Source organism: Hyla sarda, chromosome 1, assembly GCF_029499605.1.
Source record: "Hyla sarda isolate aHylSar1 chromosome 1, aHylSar1.hap1, whole genome shotgun sequence".
NCBI classification, from domain to species: domain Eukaryota; kingdom Metazoa; phylum Chordata; class Amphibia; order Anura; family Hylidae; genus Hyla; species Hyla sarda.
In genome coordinates this window covers 538,253,421-538,266,181 of record NC_079189.1, presented here as the reverse complement: position 1 = coordinate 538,266,181, position 12,761 = coordinate 538,253,421, and the positions used below count along the sequence as shown (strand labels likewise).

The window sequence follows — 12,761 nt, the reverse complement described above, 5'->3', positions numbered from 1 at the left end:
AATGTCAGTCTATGGATATATAGGAAATACTGTTCCATACTGTTTTATAATAAAAACCTGTAATTGGTCATCGTATACATGAACCGTGTTTTGAATGCACCCTAAGGCTATGTTCACACCGCAGAATTTCTGCACGGAATTCTGCATGAAAATTCTGCAGCAATTTCCACAGAAATGAATTGCCCTTTCACTTTAATGGTCTATTCACACAGAATACTGCACGTATGAATAGACCCTAATGGAAATTCTGCAGCAGAAATTCTGCGGTGTGAACCCGGCCTAAGAGATACTCTGTGTAGCCGCTCTCTAGTCAGGACTATGTGGGTCCATGGTTTCTTCGGCTGTCTGGGCATGCTGGGAGTTGTAGTTTTGCAACATCTTTAGGAATTTTAACAGTGATACCTTATATCTCCAGTAGAGGTCCTCATTTCTATAGGACTGGGATTAAAGACGGAGTGTTATTGGAGGGCAGGGGTCTGAACCCAGGCGCCTTCTATCATTAATTGACCCTACGTACTTGCTGGGAGTTGTAGTTTACTACATGCATGATAATCACATAATACAATTAAAACAATGGTAAATAAATAAATTAATAAAAATGCAAATGTAAAGTAAATTCCTTTAATCCAACATACATAGAATACATCAGGGGCTACACAATTCCATTTTATGGATAATTTGAAGGAAGAAAGGAGAGATTCAGAAAACATGTTTGTGTTACATACATTTTTAGTATATAAAAATGATATGTCTCCAAACATTCACTATATATTTTAAAGAGAACCTGTCAGCTGGAAGAAACTTTAAGACTGCAAAAACAGAGCAGATTTCTTCTGCAAACAGTGCCACTCCTGCCCTCAGTTTATACACGGTATTGCAGCTCAGTTCCATTCAAGTGAATAAAACCAAGTTGTAATACCACACACAACCTGAGGACATGTGTGGTGCTGTCTTCTAAAAGAGATTAGCTCTGTCTGTCTATACTTGGATAACCTATTGATCCTGACTTAAATAGAACTTTAAACAATGAAAAGGCAGGTATCAAGTATAGAGCAAGAAGACCTGAGCAGATCGATATATAGTTCTGTGGAACTTGCCATTCATTCATGTAAATCTTTGCTTGTTCGGGTCTAAGTAGTCAAAGGAGTGGTCCTACTCAGTGATTGACATATCTCTCTATGTACCTTTACACATAACTGTCAATCAATAATAAGCACCGCCTCTTTGACTACTTAGCCCAGAATGAGCAAAGGTTTACATGAATAGTCAAAGGGGCGGTGCTAATCAGCGATTGACAGTTATGTGTATAAAGTAGAGATGAGAGAACTTACAGTAAATTCGATTCGTCACAAACTCCTCGGCTCTGCGGTTGCTGACTTTAGCCTGTATAAATTAGTTCAGCATTCAGGGGCTTCGGTGGGCTGGAGACTCTTTCCTAGGACTGTATCCACCTTTTCCAGCCCACCGGAGCACCTGAAAGCTGAACTCATTTATGCAGGATAAGTCATCAATGAGAAGTTTGTGACGAATCAAATTTACTGTAAGTTCGCTCATCTCTAGTATAAAGATACGTATTGATACAGCTGTCAATCACTGATTAGGACCACCCAGTTGACTACTTAGCACAGAAAGAGCAGAGGTTTACATAAATAAATGACATGTCGTCTTGGAATTTTTCCCCACATAATGATATGTCAATCCGCTCAGCTGCCCCTCCTCTATAACAGTGTTTGCCAACCAGTGTGCCTCCAGCTGTTGCAAATCTGCAACTCCTAATCACTTATTAGGACCACCCACTTGACTGCTTAGCCCAGAATGAGAAGAGGTTTACATAAATAAATGACAAGTTGTCTTGGAATTTTCCCCCACAAAATTATATATCAATCCGCTCAGCTGCCCCTCCTCTATAACAGTGTTTGCCAACCAGTGCGCCTGCAGCTGTTACAAAACTGCAACTCTTATCACTGATTAGGACCGCCCACTTGACTGCTTAGCCCAGAATGTGTACAGGTTTACATAAATAAATGACATGTCGTCTTGAAATTTTTTCCCACAAAATGATATGTCAATCTGCTCAGCTGTCCCTCCTCTATAACAGTGTTTGCCAACCAGTGTGCCTCCAGCTGTTGCAAATCTGCAACTCCCAATCACTGATTAGGACCACCCACTTGACTGCTTAGCCCAGAATGTGCAGAGGTTTACATAAATAAATGACAAGTTGCCTTGGAATTTTTCCCTACAAAATTATATATCAATACGCTCAGCTGCCCCTCCTCTATAACAGTGTTTGCCAACCAGTGCGCCTCCAGCTGTTGCAAAACTGCAACTTCCATCACTGATTAGGACCGCCCACTTGACTGCTTAGCCCAGAATGTGCAGAGGTTTCCATAAATAAATGACATGTCGTCTTGGAATTTTTCCCCACAAAATTATATATCAATCCGCTCAGCTGCCCCTTCTCTATAACAGTGTTTACCAACCAGTGTGCCTCCAGCAGTTGCAAAACTACAACTCCCAGCATGCCCGGACAGCCGAAGGCTGTCTGGGCATGCTGGGAGTTGTAGTTTTGCAACAACTGGAGGCACACTGGTTGCCAAACACTGCTATAACCTAATGCTAGCCGGTTACTTTAAAGAAAAACATGAAATAGCACACTCAGCTCTGCTACATGCCGATCTGTGTTTTATGATTATACTGTAAGTAATATTTTATTGTGGGTTAGATGTTATCTCGTCCCTTGGGCCCAGGTGTGACGCGCCTTAGCGATTGCTCAGGAGTCTCGCTCGCCATGTGAGAAGTGTCAGATAGTGTGGGTGTATATATGTGTTCGCAGGTAAATCCCATGTGACTATAGGTGGGTATAAGTATTGCATTGTGTTCACACTAGGATTCGGCAGAGCAGTGCTTATGAAAGTGACATTTCCTTGGCATGCCTAGTTTACTTATGCGCCTTATTCTTCACCCCCCCCCCCTTCCTTCTCTGCACTATTCCATGTAACCTTATAGGATCCAGTGTCACAGCGCAGGAGGCTCTTACAGCAGCGCAGGCTTCATGTGACCTAGATGGAGAATACATTGAAGCTGCAGTTCCTCCCCTGGAAATTTAAGACAGAGGATAGAAGCTCTGTCATTTCCTAACACGCTGCTGAATGGGATAGGAAGCGGAGCTGCCACAACTGGGTCTGATCCTCAGCAGTCATCCCCAGTCACCCTGTGCTGCTGTATACCAGACTATGGATTACTTTGGAACTCCTAGAAGACGTGTCTTTTCTTCTAAACACTGACTTCCCTGACCGCTCACCATGAGTATTATAATGAAGCCAAGATCCCGTTCCACAAGTTCTCTTCGGGCTACGGATGGGCTCTGGTAAAGTATCCGTATACTTTTTATACTTAGTTTTGCCTGGTATAGATGTAGTAGTGCTGTGTTTGTCATTTGGCACTGCAACGTCTGAACTCAAAACTCGACACTGCTACGTCTGTATTGACACCTTACTTTTACTTAGGATGTCACGTTATATGAGCTGGACTTTTTTATCCCTTGTCATTAAATCCCTTGTGTTATAATCTAATCTGTAGTAGAGTGATACTGCTACTATGCTTTGCCATGTACAGTATTAAGCCAGATTCAAAAATGCATTGTTGCGCCCATTTTACAGACGCAGGTCCCAGCTCGGCGGCGGGTCTAGTGAACTTAAAGGGGTATTCCAGGAAAAAACTTTTTTAATATATATATATATATATATATATATATATATATATATATATATCAACTGGCTCCAGAAAGTTAAACAGATTTGTAATATAATTCTATTAAAAAAATCTTAATCCTTTCAATAATTATCAGCTGCTGAAGTTGAGTTGTTCTTTTCTGTCTGGCAACAGTGCTCTCTGCTGACATCTCTGCTTGTCTCGGGAACTGCACAGAGTAGGAAAGGTTTGATAGGGGGATTTGCTTCTACTCTGGACAGTTCCCGAGACAGGTGTCATCAGAGAGCACTTAGACAGAAAAGAACAACTCAACTTCAGCAGCTCATAAATGCTGAAAGGATTAAGATTTTTAATAGAAGTAATTTACAAATCTGTTTAACTTTCTGAAGACAGTTGATATATATATATAAAAAAACAATATTTTCCTGGATAACCCCTTTAATGAATTATCTTTAATAATTTCAGCTCGGATCATTAGATCCTTTTGGCCAGGACCTGTCTCCGTAATATGTCATCTGAAACTGACTTTAGAGTATGTTCCCTTGTGCGTTTGCTGCAGATTTTTTTGCAGCAGATTTTAACATTGCTTTACCATCAAAAAATCTGCAGTATAAAATTTTCAGCTGAAAAACCATTGCAAAATGCACATGTATGGATGAATTTCTGCACTGAATTCTGCATGGAATTCAGCATGAAAATCCTGCATGAATTTAGAGCCAATACACGTCAATGAAATAAAAATTCTGCAGGAATTTATAGCCAATCCACTTCAATGGAATTCCTGCAGCAGAAATTTAGCAGCAAAAATTCTGCTGTGTGAATGGGACAGCAGAATCCTATTAAAGTGTATTGGCTATAAATTCATGCAGAATTTTCCTGCAGAATTCCATGCAGAATTCAGGGCAAAAATTCTGCTGTGAAAACACTGCCGTAGGGTACATTCACATGAGCGGATCCCCAGGGCATATTACGCTGCGGATCCGCCGCTGAAGGACCGCTGTATGCTGCCTTTACAGGTGTCTACTCGGAGCGGAATTACGCCACTACAAGCAGACACACTGAAGCGATGTGCAAGTCGCTGCGCGGTGTACTCGCACACATTGCGGACGCTCCCCCTCTCTATGAGCTAGGCCGAGAGCTGCCATGATGTGCAAGTATACTGAGCTGCAACTCGCACATCGCAGTGTGTCTGCTCGTAGCGGCGGATTGCCGCTCTGACTAGGCACCTGTAAAGGCAGCATACAGCGGTCATTCAGCGGCGGATCCGCAGCGTAATACACTCTGGGGATCTGCTCGTGTGAACGTACCCTTAATTAAAGGTAGGTTTCCACAGGCAGACTTTCCAAGGCATGTCTGCTTTGAAAAAATCTTCAGCTACCATCGACTTCAATGGGTCCGCAGAAAATCTGCAAATCTGCTACTTTTGTGGTTTGAAGTCGATGGTAGCAAACTCCGCTGTTTTGGGTTTTCTGCAGCAAATACGGTGCAGAAAACTTGCAGGAAATCCTGTAATGTGTACAAACCCTAATGATGTATTTACAGGGTCTACTGTAGATTTGATGATGCAGATCTGCTGTAGATTTTCTGCAGCAGATTTCATGTTGTTTAATCAATACAAACAAAATTGGATACCACAGCTTTACATCTGCAGCAGATCCTGAACATGTAAATAATGGTGTTTTTACATGTGCACTATCCTGCGCATATTTTATGCTGCAGCTTTGAATCTGCAGATTTTATGCTGCAGATTTTAATGTAAATTAAGTGACTAAACACAGCTTTAAATCCTGCACATCACATATGTGCAGGATACTGTATGTGTGACTACACCCTAGTTTTTTTGCTTCATGATAAATTTGCCCAAGGGCAGAGGATGGTAGTAGACAAAACAAAACAAAAACTAAAAAGGTAAAAATTGGGAGAAGTGCCCGAATAACTTCACCATAGACTATGGACAGGACACTGCAGCTGATCACTGTGATGGGCTACAGCAGTGTTTCCCAATCAGGGTGCCTCCAGATGTTGCAAAACTGCAACTCCTAGAATGCCTGGACAGCTAAAGGCTGCCAAAGGCTGTCCAGGCATGCTGGGAGTTGTAGTTTTACACATAGCTTCAGCATCGTTACAGGGGTCCATCCTCTTGGGACCCCTGGAGCCACATTGAAAGGGAGCAGAAGGGTAAGTATAAGCTTTTTTTATTATTTATACACTCATTCCTTGCCTCTAGGAAAAGTGGATAAACATTAATTAACTTCATATTATTGCCATCTAGGACAAACTTAAAGGGGTTTTTCAGTGGAAAACATTTTTTATTTTTTTTAAATCAACTGGTGCCAGAAAAACAGTTAAACAGATTTGTAAATTACTTCTATTTAAAAATCCTAATCCTCCCAGTATTTATAAGCTGAGGTATGCTCCACAGGAAATTCTTTTCTTTTTGGATTTCTTTTCTGTCAGACCACAGTGCTCTCTGCTGACACCTCTGTCCATGTCAGGAGAGGTTTTCTATGGGAATTTTCTTCTGCTTTTTACAGTTACTGAAATGGACAGAGGTGTCAGCAGAGAGCACTGTGGTCAGACAGAAAATAAATTAAAAAAGAAATACAACTTTCTCTGTAGCAAACAGTACTGGAAGGATTCATGTTTTTAATGGAAGTAATTTACAAATCTGTTTAACTTTCTGACACCAGTTGAATAAAAAAAAAAAAATTGTTTTCCACTGGAGTACCCCTTTAAAAGGGTAGTACCGTGCTGACAACTTATCCCCTATCTAAAGGATAGGGGATAAGTTGCCTGATCGCGCGGGGTCCGGCATGCAGCACCCCGCTCTCTTCAGGCCCCGGAGCGAACATGCTCTCCGATGTGAGGTGAAAAAATCAAACTCATGAAAAATTCGTAAGGAGCGGTCCAAATTTTTCATGGGTTTGATTTTTTCACCTCACACCGGGTCTGATGACGGGGCCGGTGATCGTGACGTCACAGCTCTGCCCTGTGTGACATCACGCTCCGCCCTTCAATGCAAGTCTATGGCAGGGGGCGAGACAGCTGTCTCGCCCTCTGCCATAGACTTACATTGAGGGGCGGGGCGTGACGTCACATGGGGGCGGGGCCGTGACGTAACGATACTCCAGCCCCGTGATCGGCAGTCATCAGACCCGGAGCGATGTTTGCTCCGGGGCCTGATGACAGCAGGGTGCTGCGTGCGGGATCGCGGGGGTCCCCAGCGGCGGGACCCTGCGTGATCAAGCAACTTATCCCCTATCCTTTAGATAGGGGATAAGTTGTCAGCACGGTAGTACCCCTTTAAGTCATAACTCACAATGGAACTGGAAGGAAGCCTGTCTGTTTGGTGTGTCTGACCTGAGCATGTGTACTCAGTTTTGGTTGACATGTGTAATTGGATGATAGAATATCTTACCAGATTCTGCCAGTCTTTTTAAGCCTCCTTAAAAACAACCCAAGGGCATCATACAATGCATTTCTTGATGATTTTGCAAACATTTTCTGACTTAGAAAGGTTGGTCTATGTAGGTGCCAGTCTTAAAGGGGTACTCCCGTGGAAAACTTTTTTTTTTCTAATCAACTGGTGCCAGAAAGTTAAACAGATTTGTAAATTACTTCGATTAAAAAAATCTTAATCCTTCCAGCACTTTTTAGGGGCTGTATACTACGGAGGAAATGCTTATCTTTTTAGATGTCTCTAATGTCATGACCACAGTGCTCTCTGCTGACATCTCTGTCCATTTTAGGAACTGTCCAGAGCAGCATATGGGGATTTTCTCCTGCTCTGGACAGTTCCTAAAATGGACAGCATAGGTCAGCAGAGAGCACTGTGGTCATGACATCAGAGAAATCTAAAAAGATAAACATTTCCTCTGTAGTATACAGCCCCTAAAAAGTACTGGAAGGATTAAGATTTTTTAATAGAAGTAATTTACAAATCTGTTTAACTTTCTGGCACCAGTTGATTAAAAAAAAAAAAAAAAGTTTTCCACGGGAGTACCCCTTTAAGTACACATACCAAAGAGCAGCAGTCTCCAAACTGTAGACTACAACTCCCAGCTGGGAGTTGTAGTTTTGCAACCTCTGGAGGCCCACAGTTTGAAGACCACTGCCATAGAGACAAACCAGGCAGGTGCTATAAGGGTTTCATAGCGAGGTGGTGCATCCCTGGTTAGTCCCATCCCCTTTGTGACAACTTGTTGAGGTCTCCGTTCCTTCGAGGAACTACATGCCATAGGGCCCCTGTCTTTCTCCCAAGGACACCATTGTCCCCAGTATGTCATTCCATGAAGGCTCTGCCCCTACGTTGCTCTGTTTCTCTAGAATAATAACCTTTTTATATGGGTTTCTAAGTAAATACATAGTCTGCATAGTGATGTGGGCACAGGATCACCATGTGTCATAAAAAACCTTATCAGTGTAAGTGCTGAGCCCAGAACAACATGATAGCATAGCAAATATGTACATTGCCTGTGGGTTACTCAGATACTGAAAGAAAGATGATCTTATTCACAGCAATCGGAGAACAATCATTCATGTGTTTAACAATGAACAGACACCTACCCGGGGTTAACCCTTTGCATTCGCCGCAGCTCCATAGCCAATGTGCTCTATAGCTATGTACTATGCCTGCTCTCCTCAGATCAGAAAGGTTCTGAAAAATGTCATCATAAATAAATCACTGATGCTTTATGGATGGAAACTGGTTCATAAAATATGAATGTTATCCTAATTTTATTGGATTCTTGAAAGTTAGTCGGAAACGTTTTGTTCCTCCCGGTATCAAAGCGAGTCTATAATACAGCACTTATAGACTCCTATGTGGCCGTACTGGACCTCTATATCAGATCTCTAGATCATCAGATGCTGTTGTCTCCTAGATGCATTGAGTGCCTAAAGTGTGGTAGCCACGGGGTGTTTCGGAGATACCTTATCCCTTCGTGACGCCAAGGCACCGTTATCCTATACATGGTCCGAGGTTGGAGACAGCTTCTCCTGGGCCAGACACAGGGAGTAAATGAACACACCGACGTCAGGTTACGGATAACTGTATTAACTGAGCTGGTGCAGATGGTGTTACACAGACAGTTTGGTGATGGGTAAGAGGATGCAGTGTAACCCCTTAGGAGCCCTTTCGCCTTGCTGGGACTTGTGGTGCTTTCACCAAACGACTTAATACTGACTTGTAAGATGGATAGATGAATCCTGGTAGGTAGGGTCCTGTCAAGGTCTTGTAGCCTTCTCCGCCGGGGCATGAACTTCCACCGTATGGGAGATCTTTGCAGAATGACCAGATGAAGTAGATTTGAGCTAAGCCTTCCCTCACAGCACACAACACACCTTAACCACACTGTAACTAGACTGGGGAAACTCCTCCCCTACTACACTATATAGGGAAGAATTTGTGGGTTCCCATTGGCAGGCAGGGTCACATGGGATTTACACAGCTCCTCTCTTAAGGGTACAGTAAGACAGGAATAACATATATACAGATAACAATAGAATGTATTAGAAAAATATATTATTTCTCAACAAAGTGCAAACATAATTAATAATACGATAAGTCCTTTGGTGGCCCCAACACCTTGTGCTGAAAAGCTGCCAAAAGCAGTCCGAAGCCACAGGACAGCTATTGGTGCTGGGACACCACAAAAGCAGTGTTCCCCAACCTGTGGCTTCACAGGTTCTTGAAATCTACATCTCCCAATGGTAGCCAGGGCATGAATTTGTAACAGGTTGGGGAACATTGGCCTAATGCTCACACACACAGCAAATCCACTTGCACAGTCCCTGAACAGTCGTACATGGCAGACACTACAGGGGTGGATTACAGATGTGGTGCCTCTGTATGCTGCTTCCAAGAGGCACTGTAATGTCATACAAGGCTGAACACTATAATTATTTTTTACAGATTTGTGAAATTTATTAAAGTAAAACTCTGCGCTCCTCTGTTTGGACTATTGTAGTCTATACATGCAGTTGTAGAAGTCAATAAAACACAGATCTATTCTACAGCCATGGGCCAGTTTTAGACGAGCCTAATAAGGCTTCATTTCAGCAGACCCTTTAAATACATTTGAAGCAGTGTTTACTGTTGATTTGTTCGAAATGCTAAAAATGAACCTAAATAAAATATTTAGAAAGAAATTTAAAAAATGTTAGCAATAAAAATAATATCTATAGTAAAATAATGTACCATGAAATACATTTTATAGAAATAATATAAATAATTCTTACTGGAATGTGTTAAATATTTACTGAGTTTCTGAGAGAATTAAAGGAATAACATGAAGCTTTCCATTGGAATTTAGCATTTTTCTAGGTAATGCCAGAAGAGGTTTAGGTGGCTGCCAGCTGGTACTGCCATTAGGTGACACTACAAGATCTCCATGTTCCTATGGAGGTCTGGTAATGTCACGGATTATAAAGAATACTGTAAATGTGGCAGCACTATGTATATGTATTTTTTGTATATGTATAGCCAATATATATATAAATTGCAGTACATATCCAAAAAAAGTGCACTGAGGAAATATTAGTTATTTTATGCATCACATAGTATTGCCACATATATATTTAATATTGTAAAATATAAGCTACATTTTAGTTAGGGTCTATTGAGATGCTGTTGAATGCCCCTTTGGGCCATGGTGGTTTTTGTACATGATCATGTAATGTCCCAGTACAGGTACACATTCCTATACTACCTGTAGGCCTTGTCACCTCAGTGACCTGGGGGCTCTCCTGCAGGGTCTCCCCCTGTTGGTTTAATAAATGCGGTGTTTGTTCCTTTAATGCATGAACAGGATCCCCATGTCTACATAGTATACAGGACCTGTGGAGGTCTCAAGGACCTGTGAGTAATCCTGTCACATGTTATGTTATACAGTTACATGATTGGTTGTAACATGTACTCCCAGAGATCACCAGCTTTAACCTATAACCCACAGCTTGATCAATGGACTTTAGTCCAGCCCCCCACTATATAAAGGGGTGGCCATGTTTAATTAGCTCTCTTAGACCCTACCATCTGATCTGAGACCAAGTCTTTGCTGAAGCAGCTACCAGAGATCTCATGTGTTCAGCGTCTGGAAGGCCACACAGCTCAAGTCTATGCAGAAAGTCTACAAGTCTATGTCTGCTGTCACTAAATCTAGTCAAGTCTAATTACAAGTCAAAGTCAAGTTTATTACAAGTATTGGTCCAGCAAGCTGCGAGGTCCTCTGGGTCCTGGCCACCTCTCAGGGAATTCTGGCCTTAGCTGTGAAGATAATTACACCTGTCTTCTACTCAGTAAAGTCTACGTTTACCCATAACTGGTTACGGACTCGTTATTCACTACTAGCCCGTGGGATAGTGGAGAATCTGGGCGTGTGGTGTTCCGGAACCCAAAAACCACACTGGTGTCATGAACACATAGGGGTTAATACCATCCGACCCCAGGGGTTAATAACATCTGATCCCACCACTCTCACTGCAACACCCGTGGTCCCGCCATACACCGGTGGTTACCACAATCATATATAACAGTGTTTGTGTGGTATAAAAACTTTGCTCTGTTTGCTTCAATGAAACTGAGCTGCAAAACTGCATACAACCTGAGGGCAGGTGTGGCGCTGTATCTTAAAGCTCTGTTTTTCTGGTCCCAGATAATCCCATTAATTATGGTTTCCTCTTATGGTGTAGAGGGACCTTTGGGACCAAGAGGCTAAAGGACCTGTGAGTGACCACAACCCTATAGTTACACCACCAGTTTTATATTATACATATAATTGTCAGATTTGATGTGAAAAATTTCAAACAATTTTCAGGGAAATTGTGTGTATTTTCTGCTGCAGAATTTTCTGAATTTGTAAAGAATATGTGGCAGAATTTAGAAATCTGTAGGTCAACTTCCATTAAAAAATTATAGTATGTACTTCATTCTGCTTTTCATTTTTTCATCCAAATAGGAAACATCTGCAGCAAAACCATTCTGTGTGAACATATCTTAATGCTTCTTTGAGGAAATGTGTGTGCAAAAATACTTGGGGTTGTCCAAGGATCAAACATTTTTGTACAGATGCCTGGGGATAATGTAAAAATAAAAAAGAAGTTATACTTCCCTACCTTGATCTCCCTCCTGCCCTTCCTTTAAGCTACTTCCTGATGTCCCAGCAGAAACTGCACTGCCTGGCCAATCACCTACAGAGGCGGGACATGGCTGCGACTAGTGTTTAGCTGAGCGAGGTATTTCCTGTGGGATCTTTTAAACGGCATCAAAGCTACATTATCTCTATACCCAATTCCACCAATAATCCAGAGGCGACTCCGCATCAGGAGCTAGGAAGTAGCCAAAAGGATGTCAGTGCTGCAGCTGTGGAGGATCAGGGTAGGTGAGAATATCTTCTTTTTTTATTCTTATACTACTCCAGTCATCTGTACAAAATATTTTTGTTCTCAACTGCCTTAAACAGAAATTATTGATGATAAGTGCTCCACTAAATTCTATTAATCTAAAATGAGCCCATCATGGGGTAGGCCTTGTCCACCTTAGCCCTGTATCTTCTATAATTCCACATGGCATTATAACTGCATACATTCTTTGGGTCCTAAGCCTGTATCAGAGATACTTTCCCTCCTGATATGTTCTAAGCCCAGTTGACGTTTGACTGTTTTTTTGGCAACTGTGTAAAGGTGGAATGAAATGTTCTGCAGACGTTGACAGAGGCTTACAAGAGACTTAGACGTGAGATTCCATCTGTGAGGATAGTGCCTTGTCTGACAAATAAATGCCCCCCCAACACCACAAAAGGAAAAGGAAAATCAGCTGAATCAATCTTGGTGTTAATTTCAGACACAGTCACCTCTTCACATATTGATTTATTTGTCTGCATCTTGCTGTAGCCAAGGACTTGTCCTAGAATTATCCCTATCATTCGGATATAATAGCAGCGAGATGGATCCCATATACATTACTTATATGTGATAAGACAAGGACTGAAGAATGTACTGTATGAAGTCTCGGGGAGAGTCTGGTGGTGCGTGAGAATGAGCCGGCTTGTGGG

General features: G+C 42.0%; 1 protein-coding gene across 12 annotated transcripts in view; it reads left to right on the top strand.

Annotated features, from left to right (window-relative positions):
• The window catches only part of PDE4D (phosphodiesterase 4D), an 846,931-nt gene that overhangs the window by 552,571 nt on the left and 281,599 nt on the right, over window positions 1-12,761 (top strand). The window contains exon 2 of one of the 12 annotated variants that reach the window (XM_056540944.1): window positions 3,007-3,367. The exons of the other annotated variants lie outside the window; for them this stretch is intronic. Within the exon in view, the coding sequence (XP_056396919.1) occupies window positions 3,303-3,367 (65 nt within the window). The 5' untranslated portion in view covers window positions 3,007-3,302. The remainder of the gene's footprint in view (window positions 1-3,006; window positions 3,368-12,761) is intronic. 12 annotated transcript variants of the gene reach the window in all.